A 23,924-nucleotide genomic window follows, 5' to 3' on the forward strand; every position below is an offset into this window, starting at 1 on the left:
ACAATCCAATAACACTTACTGTGATATTTAAATGAGCAGTAGTTTGTTGTGACAAATGTCATAACTTTACTTCAATTTGCCTTCCTCCTGTATCATGTGACAGCAATCAGCCAATCACAAACTCATATGCGTATACACTTTGAACTCTTGCACATGCTTAATAGTAGTTGGTTCCTCAGAAAGTGTGCTTAGAAAAAGACTTTACAGTTTGATAATGGGAGCAAATTGTAACATCCCTTGAAATCCGCATGCTCTATCTGAATCATGAGTCTGATTTGAAAATGTTGAACTCTGTAGCAGACAGTGACTTGCTTATGACAATGGATATAAATCACTTTTAAACCAAGTATGAGAATCAATAGTCAGTGGTGGTCTGAATTTTTGAATTCTATACAATTTGGAGTATTAGCGTTTCTTGGTTTATTGTCTTAATTTGGAAATTTTTAAGATTCAGGTTGAGAATGCACGGAGGATGGTTGCTTGTTAAAGGTCCACTATAGTGTTAAAATGACATGCTCAAATTCATAAGCGCATGTAAATATAACAAGTGACTCTGTAGTGATATGTGTTTAACCCCGGCAACGGTGTTAGGCAGATGCTTAAAGTCTCGCTCGGGCAAAACCTGATGCTGACCCAATTAGTAGCAGTAGTCACCCAACCTAGCAGGTACTGAGCAGGACATTGCATGAGTTAAACACAAAGCATTACACAGTCAATAGTGTTAAAATTACGTGCTCTAACCAGTGGAGACATTTGACTTCAGGTACATTCTACCTCTACATATGGGTTGGGAGCCTCATGCCATTATTACCAATTCTAGGTTTAATGTTCTGTCACCTTGAAGGAAAATATTTATCTTTTTTGTATTGCCCTTAATCTCTCTTGAATTAGATGCTGACCATGTGAGTGAAGAAGAAGTGACCGCACTTCTTGCAGATGTGGTTCCCACCACTAGTCGTCTACGCACCAATGCGGTGAGGACTAGAGCCATTGCCCGCACCAGGCAGAGTGAGAGGGTGAGAGCCAATGTAAACAGGAGCCGCATCTCTAGAGCACGCAACATCCGGGTAAGGATAAAGAGAATGGAATGTGTATTTGTACCTTTTTATAGTAACACCTTGCATCTATGCATTTGACAAATTTGTGTGAGGCTTTGAAACTCACGTGTAAAAAGGGTAACTGTATAAATCTGCTGGAGTGAATTCAATAATTTGTTTTCAATTTGCTCCTTTGCCTTTTTATATAATTTGAAATAGCTACTTTTGTCTGCAATTTCTGAAACCTGCAAATGCTGCAAACTTAAAGGGATATTCCAGCCACAATTGGAAAGCAACACAGGTGTATTTCGGTATTGAACAGAAGCAATTTTATAATATACATGTATTAGCAAAAATGCTTCTAATAAAAGCAATAGCTGTTTCAAAGTGTATTTAAGTATGCACCGTGCACCAGCATTTTAAACACAGCACTTGCTTAGAGAGCCTAAGGTGCTTGTACCATCTGGTAATGACTCAATTTGTTAATTGCCTACTTGATACAAGCCCCACTGATGATCTGAGCAGCTGCAGTATGTAATATGTGGGTGTAGTGACAATATCTAACTATGCTTCACGTGCAAAGAAAAATGCTACCATTAAAACAGTGATAGCTTTTACTAGAAGCATTTTTGCACAAACAAGTATATTGCAAATATGTTTCTATTCAAAGATGTAATTCATCTATGTGCATTTACATTTTGACTGGAATGTCAATGTTAAAACCTGTTTTCAGGTGCTTGTGAACCAGATACTATAGCAGTCTTGTGGACACACTGAGTGACTACAAATGTTGAAAAGTTAAAGGGACAGTCAACACCAGAATTTTTGTTGTTTAAAAAGATAGATAATCCCTTTATTACCCATTCGCCAGTTTTGCATAGCTAACACTGTTATATTAATACACTTTTTACCTCTGTGATTATCTTGTATCTAAACCTCTGCAGACTGCCCCCTTATTTCAGTTCTTTTGACCGACTTGCATTTTAGCCTATAATTGCTCACACCTATGTCACTTCACATGCATGAGCTCAATGTTATCTATATGAAACACACAAACTAATGCGCTCCAGTGGTCAAAATGCATTCAAATTAGAGGCAGTTTTAAAGGTCTAAGAAATTGGCATATGAACCTCTTCGTTTTAGCTTTCAACTATGAATACCAAAAGAACAAAGCAAAATTGGTGATAAAAGTAAATTGGGAAGTTGTTTAAAATGACATGCCCTATTTAAATCATGAAAGGTGTTTTTTGGACTTGACTGTCCCTTTTTAACAGAACTAAAATGGGAGCTTCTAAGTAAGTTTTTAAATGGTTTTATACTGGATTTTTATATCAGTATCTGTGCATATTATTCTTTTTAATAGTGTCTATTACATGCAGTTACATGAAAATTGGTGTATACTGTCCCTTTAATACACATTTGCAAGTGTAGACACAAGGAGAGTATTGTTCTTATTTTGTAATAAGATCTGACATTTTCTGTGCATCAATTGTTTGTGGCAAGTGTATTATAGTTTACTGTCCTTTAAACAAGTCCCTCAATATTAAGTGGTAAGTACTTTTAACAAAAGCTCTGTCTTCTCTCTCGCTCATATACACTGTGTGAATTATACATTCTCATACATACAATATGCAATTTGCTTAGGATGTCCCCACCTACCTGACGTCATCTTTGCTTGATGAGACCATTGAAGCTGTAGTTGCTGGCCTCAGTACTGCTGTCTATCAGCGAAATTTCACCCCTCGACCAGCAAAGCGCAAAAGGAAAAGGAAATATGGTAAGTGTAGCATCTGGAAGTACTTTTACAGCTATCATGTGCATAAACTTGCTTGTGAGTAAGGATTTGGCTCATGCCTGTCCACCTTCTCTGAAGTGTTGAAGACATTTGCTCACTTTCTTATTTGACATTTGGTGGTGACAATAGATAACTCTCTTGCTCTTGGACGTCATGTAGCCGATTTTGTTCTCTAACGATTCTGCAGTGTGCAAATTACATCTTTAGATAAGTTCAGACTTTCAGCGTGCATGGTCCTAGGTTGCATTAAAAAAGCTGTAATTTGTAGAGTCCCCTCCCATAAAAAAGGTCAAAAGATAAAATATCAATTAAAAAGATATGAAACCCAAACATTTTATTTTGTGATTCAGAACAGACCATTAAAAAAAAAGGTTCCAATTTACTTCTATACAGATATTCTCTGTTAAAGAGATACCTAGGTAGGCATTTGGAGCGTTACATAGGAAATAGTGCTGCCATCTAGTACTCTTGCAAATGGATAACATCCTTGCAAAACTGCTGCCATATAGCGCTCCAGAAATGGGCTGGCTCCTGAGTTTACGCCCCTGTTTTTCAACAAAAGAGACCAAGAGAAAAAAGATAAATTGATGATAGTAAATCAGAACGTTGTTTAAAATTGCATGATCTATCTGATTTTATGAATGAAAAATGTTGGGTTTCTTATCCCTTTAATCTGTACTGTAAGCAACTGTCTTGCTCTGCATATTCCACCTTTATACATAGAAATCATAATGGGATTATAATGTACCAGCAGGTGAAAATAACCAAGTACATAATATATAGTATAACATTTTCTGGAATAAGTTGTAGCTAGCTAGTTTAATTTCCATGCCTACTACAGCAACTAAATCATACTCCCGGGTCACAACCCCATAGTAAGAAAGTGCAGGCGTGCTTAACTTATCTCTTCCTTTGAAGTCTTAACTAATAGATTATTTTTTATATTTCAATTACATGCCCTATAAGACAGGGCTTGACAAACCCAGCAGCCAGGGTGCCACTGGCTTCTATAATTTTAACCCTGGCTCCTAACTGTTTGGGTTATTCTCCACAAATCTATATACAAATACCACTGTCTGGCTCCTTAATATTCTTAATAACTCTGACATTTTTAACAAATTTGTCGATTCATTATAAGACACAAGTGTTGTTTTTTATACTATAACATTTTGAAAAATGTGTTGTTTTTTTCCGGATGATCTGTGGGGTGTAGTCACAGAGCCTCAATTATTATTTTTTTTATTGAGTTAAATATTTGTCAAACACTTCTTTTTTTTCTACGACATCTACACAATCTAATTGTTTTCTTTCAAATCTCTTTTTTGGAAATGATTCAAGTATTATTCTCTTGCAGGGAGGAAGAAAACAACTACTCAGTTGAAGGGTACTAAAGGCACTGGAAAAAAACGAAGGCGACGAGTGAAGCGACGGAAATTTCGGAAGCAAACGGTAAATGGGAAGAATTTTGGTGATAATGATCTGATTATGTTGTATTTTGTCATAGCTAATTGTCTCCTATTTATTAGTCAACTTTTCATTTTTATTGCAGTTTATTATTAAAGGAACATAAAACCCCTAATTTTGTTTTTACGATTCAGAAAGAGCATAACATTGTAAACAGATTACTTATACCTAGGTGAGCCCAGGAGGAGTGTTTCTCAGAAAACAAAAACAAAGCTAATAAGATAAAGAATTGAATTGTAAAGTTGTTTAAAACTGTATGCTCTAAATCATAAACTTTTTGGGGGCTTTATGTCCCTTTAAAGTTACATTATTATGGTAAAACTAACGCTAGAAACTTTGTGTTGGCATAATGTCCATCACCTAAAAACAAAGCATGATTATTACAGTCTACTGTATGTGGACAAGGGCACCACCAAATATACACAACATTTTAAAATGATGGTACTCTTTCCCCTTTTTATAAACAGATCCGGGTTGTTGGCCATATTTTAGATGGAGTTTAATTCATCAGTTGTAATGACAATGCACTTTAAAGGACCAGTCAACACAGTAGATTTGCATAATCAACAAATGCAAGATAACAAGACAATGCAATAGCACTTAGTCTGAACTTCAATTGAGTAGTAGATTTCTCCTACATTGGTGTATCCGGTCCATGGCTTCATCCTTACTTGTGGGATATTCTCAATCCCTACAGGAAGTGGCAAAGAGAGCACACAGCAAAGCTGTCCATATAGCTCCCCTCAGGCTCCGCCCCCCAGTCATTCTCTTTGCCGCTCTAACAAGTAGCATCTCCACGGGGTGGTAAAGAGTATGTGGTGTTATATTTGTAGTTTTATTTCTTCAATCAAGAGTTTGTTATTTTAAAATAGTGCCGGTTTGTACTATTTACTCTGAGGCAGAACAGTGATGAAGATTTCTGCTGAGAGGAATATGATTTTAGCACCAATATCTAAAATCCATTGCTGTTCCCACGCAGGACTGTTGAATACCAGAGAACTTCAGTTGGGGGGAACAGTTTGCAGGCTTAACTGCTTCAGGTATGATCAGTCATTTTTCTAACAAGACCAAGTAATGCTAGAAGACTGTCAGAAATCCCCTTAGGGATAGGTAAGCCATTTTTCTCAAACTCAGTATAAAACAATGGCTTAAATTAAGGGCTCAATGCTGGTTGACACTATTGTGGGCTTAATCAATTGATTATTAGCATGTTTCAGTATGCATAAAGTGTTTTTTTGAGACTTTATAACACTTATGGGGTTTAATATTGCGCCTGGCACTTAATTAGACACCTAATCTGGTCTGTAAGGCCCCACCACTCTGGAAGGAAAAGAGAGGAGGCCTCATTTTCGCGCCTCAATTGCGCAGTTGTTTTGACTAGACAGTTCATGCAGCTTCATGTGGGGAGTCCAGAGACATCAGAAAGGACTTCAGAGAGGCTTATTTCTTACTCAAATAATCCCTAAGGAAGGTAAAAGCCACAGTAGAGGCTGTGGCATAGTGCTGTAGTGTTTTTAACCGGTTAACTGCTGTTCTTAGCTCCGGTTTGGGCATTAAGGGGTTAATTGGTCTGAAAAATTGTGTGTAATCTTTTCAAAGCATTAAGACAATGTGGTGAAAATTTCATTAAAATCGGATGATTTTTTGATGTTTTTTTGATGTTTTAGTAATAAAGTGTGCACTTTTATTATTTAAAGTCACAGTAACGTTTTTGTCAAAATTATTTTTTATTGCATTGAAGTTCTGTCTAACTCTGTCAAACATGTCTGAACCTTCAGATAGCAATTGTTCTGTATGTTTAAAGGCCAAGGCGGTGCCCCCATTAAACTTATGTGTGAAGTGTGCTATAGCGTTCAAACAGCATAAGGACCGCACAGTCACGCTTATAGATGTAGCCCAAAATGATTCTTTAGCTGAAGGTAGTGAGGATAGTTCACTATCCTCTCCTTCTGTGTCAACACCAGCTATGCCCGCGCCAGTGATGCCCAGTACATCTAGCGCACCGATTCCTATTACTTTGCAACAGTTAGCGGCAGTAATGGATAATTCTCTAGCAGCATCTCTTTTATTCAAACTGCCATCTTTTCCAAGGAAGCGTGATAGCTCAATTTTAAATACTAGATAGATGAGCAAGCAGACGCAGCGGATAATTTATCTGTAGTGCCCTCACATCAATCTGATTTGGCGGTGAGGGAGGGCCTGTCTGAGGGAGAAATTTCTGACACAGGAAAAGTTTCTCAGCAGGCAGAGCCAGATACCATAGCATTTAAATTTAAGTTAGAACACCTCCGCGCCCTACTTAAGGAGGTCCTAGCTACACTTGATGATTGTGACCCTTTGGTGGTCCCAGAAAAATTGTGTAAAATGGACAAATTCTTAGAGTTCCCAGTACACACTGATGCGTTTCCGATACCTAAGAGGGTGGCGGATATAGTGACTAGGGAGTGGGAGAGACCAGGTGTACCTTTTGTTCCCCCCCCCCATATTTAAGAAAATGTTCCCTATTGTTAACCCCAGAAAGGACGCGTGGCAGACGGTCCCTAAGATAGAGGGGGCAGTTTCAACACTAGCTAAACGCACAACTATACCAATAGAAGATCGTTGCGCTTTCAAAGATCCTATGGATAAAAAATTAGGTTTGCTTAAGAAAATTTTTGTTCAACAAGGTTTTCTTCTTCAACCAATTTCTTGCACTATTCCTGTAACCACTGCAGCGTCTTTTTGGTTTGAGGAATTAGAAAACTCGCTCCAGAAGGAGACTTCTTATGATGAAGTCATGGACAGAATTCACGCCCTGAAGTTGGCTAATGCCTTCATTACAGATGCCGCTTTTCAGTTAGCTAAATTAGCGGCGAAAAATTCAAGTTTTGCAATCGTGGCGCGCAGAGCGCTTTGGCTAAAATCTTGGTCGGCGGATGTGTTGTCCAAAACAAAATTGCTTAATATTCCTTTCAAGGGTAAGACCCTATTCGGGCCAGAGTTGAAAGAAATTATTTCGGATATCACTGGGGGAAAGGGCCATGCCCTCCCACAAGATAGACCTTTCAAAGCTAAAAATAAGTCTAATTTTCGTTCCTTTCGCAATTTCAGGAACGGACCTGCTTCTACCTCTACAGCCGCTAGGCAAGAGGGTAACGCATCCCAGCCCAAACCAGCATGGAAACCATTGCAAGGCTGGAACAAGGGTAAACAGGCCAAGAAGCCTACTGCTGCTACCAAGACAGCATGAAAGGGTAGCCCCCGATCCGGGACCGGATCTAGTAGGGGGCAGACTTTCTCTCTTTGCTCAGGCTTGGGCAAGAGATGTTCCGGACCCCTGGGCGCTAGAAATTGTGTCTCAGGGGTATCTTCTGGAATTCAAGGACCTTCCTCCAAAGGGAAGGTTCCACATGTCTCGCTTATCTTTAGACCAGATAAAGAGACAGGCATTCTTAAGTTGCGTAGAAGACCTTCTAAAAATGGGAGTGATTCACCCAGTTCCAACAGCAGAACAAGGACTGGGTTTTTACTCAAACCTGTTTGTAGTTCCCAAAAAGGAAGGAACTTTCAGGCCAATCCTGGATTTAAAAATCCTAAACAAATTCCTCAGAGTTCCATCATTCAAAATGGAAACCATTCGGACAATTTTACCAATGATCCAGGAGGGTCAATATATGACTACCGTGGACTTAAAGGATGCGTACCTGCATATTCCTATCCACAAAGATCACCATCAGTTCCTGAGGTTTGCTTTTTTGGACAAGCATTACCAATTTGTGGCCCTTCCCTTCGGATTGGCCACTGCTCCCTGAATTTTCACAAAGGTGCTAGGGTCCCTTCTAGCGGTGCTAAGACCAAGGGGCATTGCAGTAGCACCTTACCTAGACGACATCCTAATACAAGCGTCGTCCTTTCACAAAGCAAAGGCTCATACGGACATTGTTCTAGCCTCTCTAAGGTCTCACGGGTGGAAGGTGAACATAGAAAAGAATTCTCTGTCCCCGTTCACAAGGGTTCCCTTTCTGGGAAAAATAATAGACTCGGTAGAAATGAAGATCTTTCTGACGGAGGTCAGGAAGTTAAAGCTTTTGAACACTTGTCGAGTTCTTCATGCCATTCCTCAACCCTCCGTAGCTCAGTGCATGGAGGTAATAGGACTCATGGTTGCGGCAATGGACGTGGTTCCCTTTGCTCGAATTTATTTAAGACCACTGCAACTGTACATGCTCAAACAGTGGAATGGGGATTATGCAGATTTGTCTCCCCAGATACAAATGGACCAGAAAACCAGAGACTCACTCCTCTGGTGGTTGTCTCAGGATCACCTGTCTCAGGGAATGAGTTTCCGCAGACCGGAGTGGATCATTGTCACGACCGACGCCAGCCTCTTGGGCTGGGGTGCGGTCTGGGAGTCCCTGAAAGCTCAGGGTCTATGGTCTCGGGAAGAATCTCTTCTCCCGATAAACATTTTGGAATTGAGAGCGATATTCAATGCGCTCCAGGCATGGCCTCAACTAGCGGAGGCCAAATTCATCAGATTTCAGTCGGACAACATGACGACTGTAGCGTACATCAATCATCAGGGAGGAACAAAGAGTTCCCTGGCGATGAGGGAGGTATCCAAGATCATCAAATGGGCAGAGGATCACTCCTGCCATCTATCAGCAATTCACATCCCAGGAGTGGACAACTGGGAAGCGGATTATCTGAGTCGTCAGACTTTCCATCCGGGGGAGTGGGAACTTCACCCGGAGGTTTTTGCCCAGTTAACTCAACTATGGGGCCTTCCAGATCTGGATCTGATAGCGTCACGTCAGAACTCCAAAGTTCCACGTTACGTGTCCAGGGATCAAAAAAGGCGACATTGGTAGATGCCTTAGTGGCGCCTTGGTCGTTCAATCTAGCTTATGTCTTTCCACCGTTTCCTCTTCTCCCCCGGCTAGTAGCCAGGATCAAACAGGAGAAGGCTTCGGTAATTCTTATAGCTCCTGCGTGGCCACGCAGGACTTGGTATGCAGACCTGGTGAATATGTCATTGGTTCCACCATGGAAGCTACCTTTGAGGCAGGACCTTCTAATCCAAGGTCCATTCACACATCCAAACCTAGTTTCTCTGCAACGGACTGCTTGGAGATTGAACACTTGATTCTCGCTAAGCGTGGGTTTTCGGAATCCGTTATAGATACTCTGATCCAGGCTAGGAAGCCTGTCACCAGAAAAATTTACCATAAGATATGGCGGAAATATCTTTGCTGGTGCGAATCCAATGGTTACTCATGGAGTAAGATTAGGATTCCAAGGTTACTATCTTTTCTCCAAGAAGGATTGGAGAAAGGTCTGTCAGATAGTTTCTTAAAAGGACAGATATCTGCTTTGTCAGTTTTGTTACACAAGCGTCTGGCAGCCGTGCCAGACGTTCAGGCTTTTGTACAGGCTTTAGTCAGAATCAAGCCCGTCTACAGACCTGTGGCTCCTCCATGGAGTCTAAATTTAGTTATTTCAGTTCTTCAAGGGGTTCCGTTTGAACCTCTACATTCCATAGATATTAAGTTACTGTCTTGGAAAGTTTTGTTTTTGGTAGCTATTTCTTCTGCTAGAAGAGTTTCTGAATTGTCTGCTTTGCAGTGTAATTCACCCTATCTGGTGTTTCATACAGATAAGGTCGTTTTACGTATCAAACCTGGTTTTCTTCCAAAAGTGGTTTCCAATAAGAATATTAACCAGGAAATAGTTGTTCCTTCTCTGTGTCCTAATCCAGTTTCTAACAAGGAACGTCTGTTACACAACCTTGATGTGATTTGTAAATCAAGAAGGAAAACAAGAGGGCGACCCCTAGTGCAAATCAATGTGGAACCAGTGATGAATATCTGTAACTGCTTGCGAATGGATACTCACAAAAAGTAATGCACCTTATAGTGCAAATAAAGCATACTAGGAATATTATGGTGTCCTAGTGCACAAATCCGCCCAAAAAGCACTGTTGGGATCGATGGTGAACTTTAAAAATATCAGGATGATGGAAAAACAGAGAACTCCAGTATCGATAAAAAAGTTTAATTAAAAATATACACAGATCTACAATGACATCTGTAGTAAAATTGCAACGCGTTTCTAAGCGCTAACCACGCTTTTTCCTCAGGCAAATGATAATAAATGTACTGGAGTCTCTTACATATATACCTCTGTGTAGGCTTAATGGGATCAGCTGTAGCTTATTAGAACAGGTGCTACTTGAATGCACTCCCTAGATGTTCTAACCGGATGTTGCAGATAATACCAGTGATAAAATACAATGTGCAAAACAAATGTCTAATATATAAAACTTACTGATCCTTCTCGACAAATATTGACTAGAATTAAAAACATATATAGAAGTACTGGAATCTGAGCTCTATGAGTTGTCTTAAATGTTTAAGCGCAGTGTTATAAATGGTTATGAATATTCGCAATGTTCTTTATACATTTATATGTGAAATGTACTATTGCGACATGCGCTTTTATTCCTTGATAGTATTTGTAAACAGCACCTAAGTGTAAATAATGAGCTGTATAACCTTATGTTTCTTCACAGAATAAAGGTGTGTATTATTCAACGAATAGGGGTGTTATAATGAATGTCCAGTCCTATAGCTTCGTGATACTAAGGTGTGTCGCGCTAGACCAATAGAAGTACTGTATCTAGAACAATCCCAAAACGTGTGATGTGTTGCTCCATTTGATTGGGGCTGGGAGTGTGTGTCAAACAAGGCGTGGGGATTATGTTAGATGTGTCCGATGACTAACATAGAAACAATGTCTGTTGTTAATGTTGCTATGTGTAAGCATGACGTGTACGTGCAACTACTGTGAAAAAAGTGTATAGGGCCATGAGTGGCTGATGCCTACATGAATGAAAGAAATGCACTAGATGAACTCTAACTATAGCCTTCATAAACTACCTGTGACTGAATGTGTATATTACACAAGTGTAAGGACCGCATATTTTATATGTATATATGTATATGCATCTGTGTCCTATAGATAATAAATACTAATGTGTTACATCATATTGAGAAAATGGAGCTAATTGTACCTAGTGTCAGTAATATTTTACTTATAGTTTATATCACACTAATTTATACAAAGTGTAAAATCTAAAATAGATAAATTGTGAAAAGTACATTAATAACTAAAAAAACAATGTGCGAGTGATAGATGTAATATGAAGGTATCATATAATAAAATAATGATGTGAAGGTATCATATTATAAGATAGTAAACATATTGTTGCAATATGTATATAAACAACGTGTGATTTGAAGTGATGTTATATGTATTAGAGATGTATTAAAAAGCAGCAGAATCTATTACTTCGTTAAGGCCCTCTGGATGTAGGGTTTTAAATTGGTAAATCCAAAAGGTTTCCCTCTGGCGTAATCTAGTCATTCTGTTTTGGGAACTAAGAGCAGGAATGATTTCCAATGGGGTGATATTCATGACACAATTATTTGTGCCATGTATGGAGGAGTGGTGCCTAGAGGTACTATATTTGTCGGACCCCTTCAGTATACATCTCAAATGTTCTGACCATCTTTGTCTGATTTTTCTACAGGTGCGACCTATATATTGTAGGCCACACAAGCATGTTATACAGTACACTACATAGTTGGAGTTACATGTTATTCTTTCAGTAATTGCAAAGGATTCTCCAGTGTTATTGGATATAATGGTTTTAAGACCATTTGTTATATACTTGCACATATTGCATCTCTTTTTGTTACATCTATAGGTTCCTATGTTTGACATAATAGAGTTATGAGTGCTCTTGTGAGGATTTTTTAGCTTACGTTTGCACATAACGACCTTACTAGGTGCCAGTTTTTCCTTAATAGTAGGTGCTCTTTTAAATGTACATCTGGGTTTGTCTTGTAATATTATTTTGAAAATGGGGTCTCGTTTGAGTAATGGCCAGTGTTTAAACAAAATCTTTTTAATCTCTTTATAATTATTATTATATCTAGTGATGAAAGAAGATACAAAATGTAAGTCCTCATTTGTGGGTTTGTTTGGGGTTTTTGATTTTAACAAATCTCCTCTATTTAGAGAACGTGCTTTATGAAAGCCTGATTCTATTAGTTCTTCTGGGTAGTGTTTTTCCTTGAATTTATTTTTTAGGAGTATGCTTTGTGTGTCATAAGTATTTATATCTGTACAATTACGCCGAATCCTCCTAAACTGGCTGTATGGAATATTTGTCTTCCAACTAGTGTGATGGTTGCTAAAATAATCCAAAAAATTATTACTGTCTACCTGTTTGAAAAAGGTACGTGAATGAATGCCATTATCCTCTCCCCACCTTAGGGTCACATCTAAAAAATCTATTTCATCTGTTTGGATATTCCAAGTAAATTGGATCCCCATATTATTGTCATTGAGATAATTTTGAAAGGAGGTAAGTGTTGCGGATGTACCCCTCCAGACGAACAACAGATCGTCTATATAACGGCCATAGAAGACCAGATTTTGCTCCCATTTTGCATCATAGATGTACTTGGTTTCAAAAGTGCCCATAAATAAATTTGCAAAACTGGGAGCAAATCTGGTCCCCATGGCCGTTCCCTTGGTCTGAAGGAAGAAACTATCTAAAAATTTAAAATAATTATGAGTTAATATGAAATGTATAAGTTTGAGCAAATAATTCTTCTGGATGTCAGACATATATGGATCTTCACTGAGATAACTATCAACAGAGTCTAAACCTATGTCATGTGTGATATTAGAATAGAGAGAACTAACATCACATGATACCCAAATGAGATGTTGTTCTTTTTTAACTTCAGACAATTTCTGTAGTAAATCAGTAGTGTCTTTTATATAGGATCTGAGCTGAATAACGTATCTTTGGAGGTAATGATCGATATATAGTGAAAGGTTATCGGTGAGGCTGTTCATACCTGCAATGATCGGTCGACCAGGAGGATTATGAATTTGTTTATGAATCTTTGGTAAGTGGTAGTAATATGGAATATTAGGATTAATGGGTGTGAGAAATTTTCTCTCTTTTTGTGTTAGAATACCATGTTCCTGGCCATAGGTGATTAGTTTTTTAAGTTCTTTAGTGTATGTATTTGTAGGATCTATTGAAAGTTGTTTATAATAATCCTTATCTAACAGAATCCTTTTAGCCTCACATATATAGTCTTCGTAATTTTGTATTACTAAGCCGCCGCCTTTATCGGCTTGGCGGATTATGATCGTATTATCATTTGAAAGGTTACGTAGAGCCCTTTGTTCATTTGGCCATATATTGTTATATTTTTTATTATTATGTGGCAGCAGTTTCTCAAAATCTTCTAATACCAGGTTTCTGAAAATATCTAGATAAGCTAGATTTTCTCCATGGGGATAGAAAGTGGAGGGAAGGGAGAGATTTGTGTGAATGACTCCTTCGAACAATTGTTCTGAGAGGTCTTCTGGATCTATATATAAAACAGGCATGTTCCTTTCTGCTTTCATATTGTCTGTAAGGACTGGCATGCCTACTGTTTTGTGATTCTTAAGATGTTTGTTAGCAAAATAACGCTGTAGAGCTAATTTTCTAGTGTATTTATTTAAGTCTACAAAAAGCTCGAACAATTGATGTGAGTTAGTAGGACAAAAACTGAGGCCTTTTCCTAAAATTCTAATTTCATCATTAGACAGGGGTCTATCTGAAAGGTTAAATATGCCTTTACTTAGTTGTTGTAACTTCTTTTCCTTGGTGGCAACTCCCCTTCCCCTGTGTCCCCGTTTGTGTGTGTTCTTTTGTTTCTTCCCGGTTGTTGGTAAGGGGTATTTTGGCCTTCTCTTCTCCAAAGAGGAGCTAGTGGTATACGTTCTTCTAAAAAAGCAACTGAATTGTGTGGGTTAGGTGAATCTTGAAAAGATGTATTCTCTCTATTCTGATTGGATTGATCAGTCTGAATACCAGAGGGACCTGGTAATTCCTCTCTATTTGTTTTCTGGAAGTGTTGATTGTTTTGATTATGATAATGTGAATTGAAAGATGGTTTGGGAGTGTGTCTTTGTGGTGGGTCTTGTGTAATATACACATTCAGTCACAGGTAGTTTATGAAGGCTATAGTTAGAGTTCATCTAGTGCATTTCTTTCATTCATGTAGGCATCAGCCACTCATGGCCCTATACACTTTTTTCACAGTAGTTGCACGTACACGTCATGCTTACACATAGCAACATTAACAACAGACATTGTTTCTATGTTAGTCATCGGACACATCTAACATAATCCCCACGCCTTGTTTGACACACACTCCCAGCCCCAATCAAATGGAGCAACACATCACACGTTTTGGGATTGTTCTAGATACAGTACTTCTATTGGTCTAGCGCGACACACCTTAGTATCACGAAGCTATAGGACTGGACATTCATTATAACACCCCTATTCGTTGAATAATACACACCTTTATTCTGTGAAGAAACATAAGGTTATACAGCTCATTATTTACACTTAGGTGCTGTTTACAAATACTATCAAGGAATAAAAGCGCATGTCGCAATAGTACATTTCACATATAAATGTATAAAGAACATTGCGAATATTCATAACCATTTATAACACTGCGCTTAAACATTTAAGACAACTCATAGAGCTCAGATTCCAGTACTTCTATATATGTTTTTAATTCTAGTCAATATTTGTCGAGAAGGATCAGTAAGTTTTATATATTAGACATTTGTTTTGCACATTGTATTTTATCACTGGTATTATCTGCAACATCCGGTTAGAACATCTAGGGAGTGCATTCAAGTAGCACCTGTTCTAATAAGCTACAGCTGATCCCATTAAGCCTACACAGAGGTATATATGTAAGAGACTCCAGTACATTTATTATCATTTGCCTGAGGAAAAAGCGTGGTTAGCGCTTAGAAACGCGTTGCAATTTTACTACAGATGTCATTGTAGATCTGTGTATATTTTTAATTAAACTTTTTTATCGATACTGGAGTTCTCTGTTTTTCCATCATCCTGATATTTTTAAAGTTCACCATCGATCCCAACAGTGCTTTTTGGGCGGATTTGTGCACTAGGACACCATAATATTCCTAGTATGCTTTATTTGCACTATAAGGTGCATTACTTTTTGTGAGTATCCATTCGCAAGCAGTTACAGATATTCATCACTGGTTCCACATTGATTTGCACTAGGGGTCGCCCTCTTGTTTTCCTTCTTGATTTCCAGATTACAGATATCTTTTCTGCGTTTGGGAGGAGCAGCCCTCAGCAAAGTGCACAGTTAGCTGGGACACTGTGAAGTTCCCAGAACGTTTATCTAGGCATTATCTCTGCCTTCACACACTGTGAGTATGCTTACTTTTGCATTATTCCTTTTATAATAATTGGCTACACTAGGAGGCGCCCTTTTTTCTGCTCTGTTTCTTCACAGTGATTCATCCGTTTTTGAAATCATTATTTGGAAGGAGCTGCCTTCAATCAAGTACCTTAGAACTGGCTATTAGATCGTTACACCTTGAACTGTTTTTCCACTTCGAAACTACTACCATTTGGACTTTATTATTTTAATTGGGTTCGAATATTTTTATTTTTTATTATTATTTTTTATCGCTTGTATGTATATTTTTATTCATCACTTATCTTTATAGGTTTATATCTGACACTCCTCTTATATTATTGTATTATTAGAAAAGTGGGATATTATCACCATTTTATTTAGAGAGGTGGGTAGATTCATACAGTACTTATTAAGTATAGTTCATTGCACCAATTAAGTTCTATTCATCATATACACCCACACTAGTTGGCATATAGTGAACAATGCTTTCTATTACTGAAAGGGCAAACAAGAGGTCTGTACATCAGCCCAACTTTAATCCTTCTAGTTCAGATCCCACTGCCGTACTCTCTATTAAACAACTTTTTTCACAACTAGAGGAATACCTCAAAATAGAACACAGACATTGGTGGGACCTAGATTCTCTAAAACAATACAGAGACAGAAAACAGATCCCACGAGGACTAAGAATCCTCAAAAATTGTTCATTCAAGGAAGATGAAACACTTTTGGCTAAATGGTTAGCAGCTTTAGATAGCTGTTCATTCAACCTTATAGATATTTTAATCAACCATAGGGAGAAATTAGTTAAAGACATAGCAGAAAAAATAGAAAACACACAAAAGTTATTAGAACAATATAAAGATCATTCTGAATACCAATCTCTCAATGAGAGAACTATCAAATCTACAGACGACTACCAAGATGAAATTATTCTAAGAAAAAATAAAAAAAAGGAGAGAGACGAGAGTGACTATCTTAAAGGTATAGTTTATACATACAATAGAACAGATAGCAATGAGCCTAAAGACTCCACTTGGACTAAAGTTACCTATAACAATAGAAATAGAAACCAATATACAAATCAATCTAATAGACACAAACTACAACAATCTAGTTATAAACCTCACTCGACATATTTGCCATCCAATACATATGGAGACAACAGATCTCACTCCTCTCACCATCCATTTAACACACATGGAGAAAATAGAGATTTTGAAAGATTCCATATTCCCACTCAGAATAGATTCTCCCCTTTTATTGAACAAGAATACAGACATCAATCCAACTCTCAAGACCAATATAGGTCACATAGAAATATTAATCATAAAGATCAATATTCTTCTCATTTTTACAATAAAGACCCACCACAAAGACACACTCCCAAACCATCTTTCAATTCACATTATCATAATCAAAACAATCAACACTTCCAGAAAACAAATAGAGAGGAATTACCAGGTCCCTCTGGTATTCAGACTGATCAATCCAATCAGAATAGAGAGAATACATCTTTTCAAGATTCACCTAACCCACACAATTCAGTTGCTTTTTTAGAAGAACGTATACCACTAGCTCCTCTTTGGAGAAGAGAAGGCCAAAATACCCCTTACCAACAACCGGGAAGAAACAAAAGAACACACACAAACGGGGACACAGGGGAAGGGGAGTTGCCACCAAGGAAAAGAAGTTACAACAACTAAGTAAAGGCATATTTAACCTTTCAGATAGACCCCTGTCTAATGATGAAATTAGAATTTTAGGAAAAGGCCTCAGTTTTTGTCCTACTAACTCACATCAATTGTTCGAGCTTTTTGTAGACTTAAATAAATACACTAGAAAATTAGCTCTACAGCGTTATTTTGCTAACAAACATCTTAAGAATCACAAAACAGTAGGCATGCCAGTCCTTACAGACAATATGAAAGCAGAAAGGAACATGCCTGTTTTATATATAGATCCAGAAGACCTCTCAGAACAATTGTTCGAAGGAGTCATTCACACAAATCTCTCCCTTCCCTCCACTTTCTATCCCCATGGAGAAAATCTAGCTTATCTAGATATTTTCAGAAACCTGGTATTAGAAGATTTTGAGAAACTGCTCCCACATAATAATAAAAAATATAACAATATATGGCCAAATGAACAAAGGGCTCTACGTAACCTTTCAAATGATAATACGATCATAATCCGCCAAGCCGATAAAGGCGGCGGCTTAGTAATACAAAATTACGAAGACTATATATGTGAGGCTAAAAGGATTCTGTTAGATAAGGATTATTATAAACAACTTTCAATAGATCCTACAAATACATACACTAAAGAACTTAAAAAACTAATCACCTATGGCCAGGAACATGGTATTCTAACACAAAAAGAGAGAAAATTTCTCACACCCATTAATCCTAATATTCCATATTACTACCACTTACCAAAGATTCATAAACAAATTCATAATCCTCCTGGTCGACCGATCATTGCAGGTATGAACAGCCTCACCGATAACCTTTCACTATATATCGATCATTACCTCCAAAGATACGTTATTCAGCTCAGATCCTATATAAAAGACACTACTGATTTACTACAGAAATTGTCTGAAGTTAAAAAAGAACAACATCTCATTTGGGTATCATGTGATGTTAGTTCTCTCTATTCTAATATCACACATGACATAGGTTTAGACTCTGTTGATAGTTATCTCAGTGAAGATCCATATATGTCTGACATCCAGAAGAATTATTTGCTCAAACTTATACATTTCATATTAACTCATAATTATTTTAAATTTTTAGATAGTTTCTTCCTTCAGACCAAGGGAACGGCCATGGGGACCAGATTTGCTCCCAGTTTTGCAAATTTATTTATGGGCACTTTTGAAACCAAGTACATCTATGATGCAAAATGGGAGCAAAATCTGGTCTTCTATGGCCGTTATATAGACGATCTGTTGTTCGTCTGGAGGGGTACATCCGCAACACTTACCTCCTTTCAAAATTATCTCAATGACAATAATATGGGGATCCAATTTACTTGGAATATCCAAACAGATGAAATAGATTTTTTAGATGTGACCCTAAGGTGGGGAGAGGATAATGGCATTCATTCACGTACCTTTTTCAAACAGGTAGACAGTAATAATTTTTTGGATTATTTTAGCAACCATCACACTAGTTGGAAGACAAATATTCCATACAGCCAGTTTAGGAGGATTCGGCGTAATTGTACAGATATAAATACTTATGACACACAAAGCATACTCCTAAAAAATAAATTCAAGGAAAAACACTACCCAGAAGAACTAATAGAATCAGGCTTTCATAAAGCACGTTCTCTAAATAGAGGAGATTTGTTAAAATCAAAAACCCCAAACAAACCCACAAATGAGGACTTACATTTTGTATCTTCTTTCATCACTAGATATAATAATAATTATAAAGAGATTAAAAAGATTTTGTTTAAACACTGGCCATTACTCAAACGAGACCCCATTTTCAAAATAATATTACAAGACAAACCCAGATGTACATTTAAAAGAGCACCTACTATTAAGGAAAAACTGGCACCTAGTAAGGTCGTTATGTGCAAACGTAAGCTAAAAAATCCTCACAAGAGCACTCATAACTCTATTATGTCAAACATAGGAACCTATAGATGTAACAAAAAGAGATGCAATATGTGCAAGTATATAACAAATGGTCTTAAAACCATTATATCCAATAACACTGGAGAATCCTTTGCAATTACTGAAAGAATAACATGTAACTCCAACTATGTAGTGTACTGTATAACATGCTTGTGTGGCCTACAATATATAGGTCGCACCTGTAGAAAAATCAGACAAAGATGGTCAGAACATTTGAGATGTATACTGAAGGGGTCCGACAAATATAGTACCTCTAGGCACCACTCCTCCATACATGGCACAAATAATTGTGTCATGAATATCACCCCATTGGAAATCATTCCTGCTCTTAGTTCCCAAAACAGAATGACTAGATTACGCCAGAGGGAAACCTTTTGGATTTACCAATTTAAAACCCTACATCCAGAGGGCCTTAACGAAGTAATAGATTCTGCTGCTTTTTAATACATCTCTAATACATATAACATCACTTCAAATCACACGTTGTTTATATACATATTGCAACAATATGTTTACTATCTTATAATATGATACCTTCACATCATTATTTTATTATATGATACCTTCATATTACATCTATCACTCGCACATTGTTTTTTTAGTTATTAATGTACTTTTCACAATTTATCTATTTTAGATTTTACACTTTGTATAAATTAGTGTGATATAAACTATAAGTAAAATATTACTGACACTAGGTACAATTAGCTCCATTTTCTCAATATGATGTAACACATTAGTATTTATTATCTATAGGACACAGATGCATATACATATATACATATAAAATATGCGGTCCTTACACTTGTGTAATATACACATTCAGTCACAGGTAGTTTATGAAGGCTATAGTTAGAGTTCATCTAGTGCATTTCTTTCATTCATGTAGGCATCAGCCACTCATGGCCCTATACACTTTTTTCACAGTAGTTGCACGTACACGTCATGCTTACACATAGCAACATTAACAACAGACATTGTTTCTATGTTAGTCATCGGACACATCTAACATAATCCCCACGCCTTGTTTGACACACACTCCCAGCCCCAATCAAATGGAGCAACACATCACACGTTTTGGGATTGTTCTAGATACAGTACTTCTATTGGTCTAGCGCGACACACCTTAGTATCACGAAGCTATAGGACTGGACATTCATTATAACACCCCTATTCGTTGAATAATACACACCTTTATTCTGTGAAGAAACATAAGGTTATACAGCTCATTATTTACACTTAGGTGCTGTTTACAAATACTATCAAGGAATAAAAGCGCATGTCGCAATAGTACATTTCACATATAAATGTATAAAGAACATTGCGAATATTCATAACCATTTATAACACTGCGCTTAAACATTTAAGACAACTCATAGAGCTCAGATTCCAGTACTTCTATATATGTTTTTAATTCTAGTCAATATTTGTCGAGAAGGATCAGTAAGTTTTATATATTAGACATTTGTTTTGCACATTGTATTTTATCACTGGTATTATCTGCAACATCCGGTTAGAACATCTAGGGAGTGCATTCAAGTAGCACCTGTTCTAATAAGCTACAGCTGATCCCATTAAGCCTACACAGAGGTATATATGTAAGAGACTCCAGTACATTTATTATCATTTGCCTGAGGAAAAAGCGTGGTTAGCGCTTAGAAACGCGTTGCAATTTTACTACAGATGTCATTGTAGATCTGTGTATATTTTTAATTAAACTTTTTTATCGATACTGGAGTTCTCTGTTTTTCCATCATCCTGATATTTTTAAAGTTCACCATCGATCCCAACAGTGCTTTTTGGGCGGATTTGTGCACTAGGACACCATAATATTCCTAGTATGCTTTATTTGCACTATAAGGTGCATTACTTTTTGTGAGTATCCATTCGCAAGCAGTTACAGATATTCATCACTGGTTCCACATTGATTTGCACTAGGGGTCGCCCTCTTGTTTTCCTTCTTGATTTCCAGATTACAGATATCTTTTCTGCGTTTGGGAGGAGCAGCCCTCAGCAAAGTGCACAGTTAGCTGGGACACTGTGAAGTTCCCAGAACGTTTATCTAGGCATTATCTCTGCCTTCACACACTGTGAGTATGCTTACTTTTGCATTATTCCTTTTATAATAATTGGCTACACTAGGAGGCGCCCTTTTTTCTGCTCTGTTTCTTGATGTGATTTGTGCTTTGAAGTTTTATTTAAAAGCAACTAAAGACTTCAGACAAACATCGTCCTTGTTTGTCGTCTATTCTGGCAAGAGGAGAAGTCAAAAAGCGACTGCGACCTCTCTGTCTTTCTGGCTGAAAAGTATAATCCGATTGACTTATGAGACTGCTGGAAGGCAGCCTCCTGAACGAATTACAGCTCACTCTACTAGAGCTGTGGCTTCCACATGAGCTTTCAAGAATGAGGCTTCTGTTGAACAGATCTGTAAGGCAGCGACTTGGTCTTCACTGCATACATTTACCAAATTTTACAAATTTGATACTTTTGCTTCTTCGGAGGCTATTTTTGGGAGAAAGGTTTTGCAAGCAGTGGTGCCTTCCGTTTAGGTTACCTGACTTGTTCCCTCCCTTCATCCGTGTCCTAACGCTTTGGTATTGGTTCCCACAAGTAAGGATGAAGCCGTGGACCGGATACACCAATGTAGGAGAAAACAGAATTTATGTTTACCTGATAAATTTCTTTCTCCTACGGTGTATCCGGTCCACAGCCCACCCTGGCATTTTGGTCAGGTTTAAATTTATTTTTGTAAACTACAGTCACCACTGCACCCTATGGTTCTCCTTTTAATCCTAACCGTCGGTCGAATGACTGGGGGGGCAGAGCCTGAGGGGAGCTCTATGGACAGCTTTGCTGTGTGCTCTCTTTGCCACTTCCTGTAGGGATTGAGAATATCTCACAAGTAAGGATGAAGCCGTGGACCGGATACACCGTAGGAGAAAGAAATTTATCAGGTAAACATAAATTCTGTTTTCTCTTGTTAAGTGTATTCAGACCACGGGTCATCCATTACTTATGGGATATATTCCCTTCCCAACAGGAAGTTGCAAGAGGATCACCCAAGCAGAGCTGCTATATAGCTCCTCCCCTCACATGTCATATCCAGTCATTCTCTTGCAACCCTCAACAGATGGAGGTCGTGAGAGGAGTGTGGAGTTTTTTACACCTAATTATTTCTTCAATCAAAAGTTTGTTATTTTAAATGGCACCGGAGTGTGCTGTTTTTTCTCTCAGGCAGTATTTAGAAGAAGAATCTGCCTGCGTTTTCTATGATCTTAGCAGAAGTAACTAAGATCCACTGGCTGTTCTCGCACATTCTGAGGAGTGGGGTAACTTCAGAAAAGGGGAATAGCATGCGGGGTCCCCTGCAAACGAGGTATGTGCAGTAAAATATTTTTGTAATGTAAGTACAGCCTTAAATGCAGCAGTAGCGACTGGTATCAGGCTGATGAATGTATGTGCAGTAAAGTAATTTTCTATGGAATAGAATTTGACTAAGAAAATGCTGATAATACTGAAGTAATGTATGAGCCTTAACTGCAGTAGAAGCGACTGGTAGCAGGCTTATTAATAACACTACATAACCTTTAAAATGGATGTTAAAACGTTTACTGGCATGTTAATCGTTTTTGTGAGGTACTTTGGTGATAAAACTTTTTGGGGCATGATTTTTTCCACATGGCCAACGTATATTTCTGCATAGAAACAGTTAACTGAGGTCTCCCACTGTTGTAATATGAGTGGGAGGGGCCTATTTTAGCGCTTTTTTGCGCAGTAAAAATTCAGTCACAGTCTTCCTCCATGATCCAGGACGTCTCTAGAGAGCTCAGGGGTCTTCAAAATTCATTTTGAGGGAGGTAATCAGTCACAGCAGACATGTGACAGTGTGTTTGACTGTGATAAAAACGTTAATTGTTAAATTGATTATCCGTTTTGGGTATTAAGGGGTTAATCATCCATTTGCTGGTGGGTGCAATCCTTTGCTAACTTAATACATTTACTGTGAAAATTTGGTTGCTATAACTGATTTGGTTCATTGTTATTTCAACTGTGACAGTTTTTTTGTGCCATTTAAAGGCGCAGTAGCGTCTTTTATATTGCTTGTAAATTTATTGAAAGTATTTTCCAAGCTTGCTAGTCTCATTGCTAGTCTGTTTAAACATGTCTGACACAAATGAATCTGTTTGTTCACTATGTTTGAAGGCCAATGTGGAGCCCCATAGAAATATGTGTACTAAATGTCACTTTAAATAAAAGTCAGTCTTTATCTGTAAAGAAATTATCACCAGACAACGAGGGGGAAGTTATGCCGACTAACTCTCCTCACGTGTCAGTACCTTCGCCTCCCGCTCAGGAGGCGCGTGATATTGTGGCGCCAAGTACATCAGAGAGGCCCTTACAAATCACTTTACAAGACATGGCTACTGTTATGACAGAAGTTTTATCTAAATTGCCAGAACTAAGAGGCAAGCGCGATAGCTCTGGGTTAAGAACAGAGCGCGCTGATAATGGGAGAGCCATGTCCGATACTGCGTCACAATTTGCAGAACATGAAGACGGAGAGCTTCATTCTGTGGGTGACGGTTCTGATCCAGAGAGACTGGATTCAGAGATTTCTAATTTTAAATTTAAGCTTGAGAACCTCCGTGTATTGCTAGGGGAGG

General features: G+C 37.9%; 1 protein-coding gene across 2 annotated transcripts in view; it reads left to right on the plus strand.

The window, feature by feature from the left end:
• Window positions 1-23,924, plus strand: part of PHRF1 (PHD and ring finger domains 1) — a 247,004-nt gene that overhangs the window by 76,224 nt on the left and 146,856 nt on the right. For both annotated transcript variants that reach the window (XM_053720192.1, XM_053720193.1), the window contains exons 8-10: window positions 892-1,067; window positions 2,682-2,814; window positions 4,187-4,281. In XM_053720192.1, the coding sequence (XP_053576167.1) occupies window positions 892-1,067; window positions 2,682-2,814; window positions 4,187-4,281 (404 nt within the window). The remainder of the gene's footprint in view (window positions 1-891; window positions 1,068-2,681; window positions 2,815-4,186; window positions 4,282-23,924) is intronic.

Source organism: Bombina bombina, chromosome 7, assembly GCF_027579735.1.
Source record: "Bombina bombina isolate aBomBom1 chromosome 7, aBomBom1.pri, whole genome shotgun sequence".
Lineage (NCBI taxonomy): Eukaryota > Metazoa > Chordata > Amphibia > Anura > Bombinatoridae > Bombina > Bombina bombina.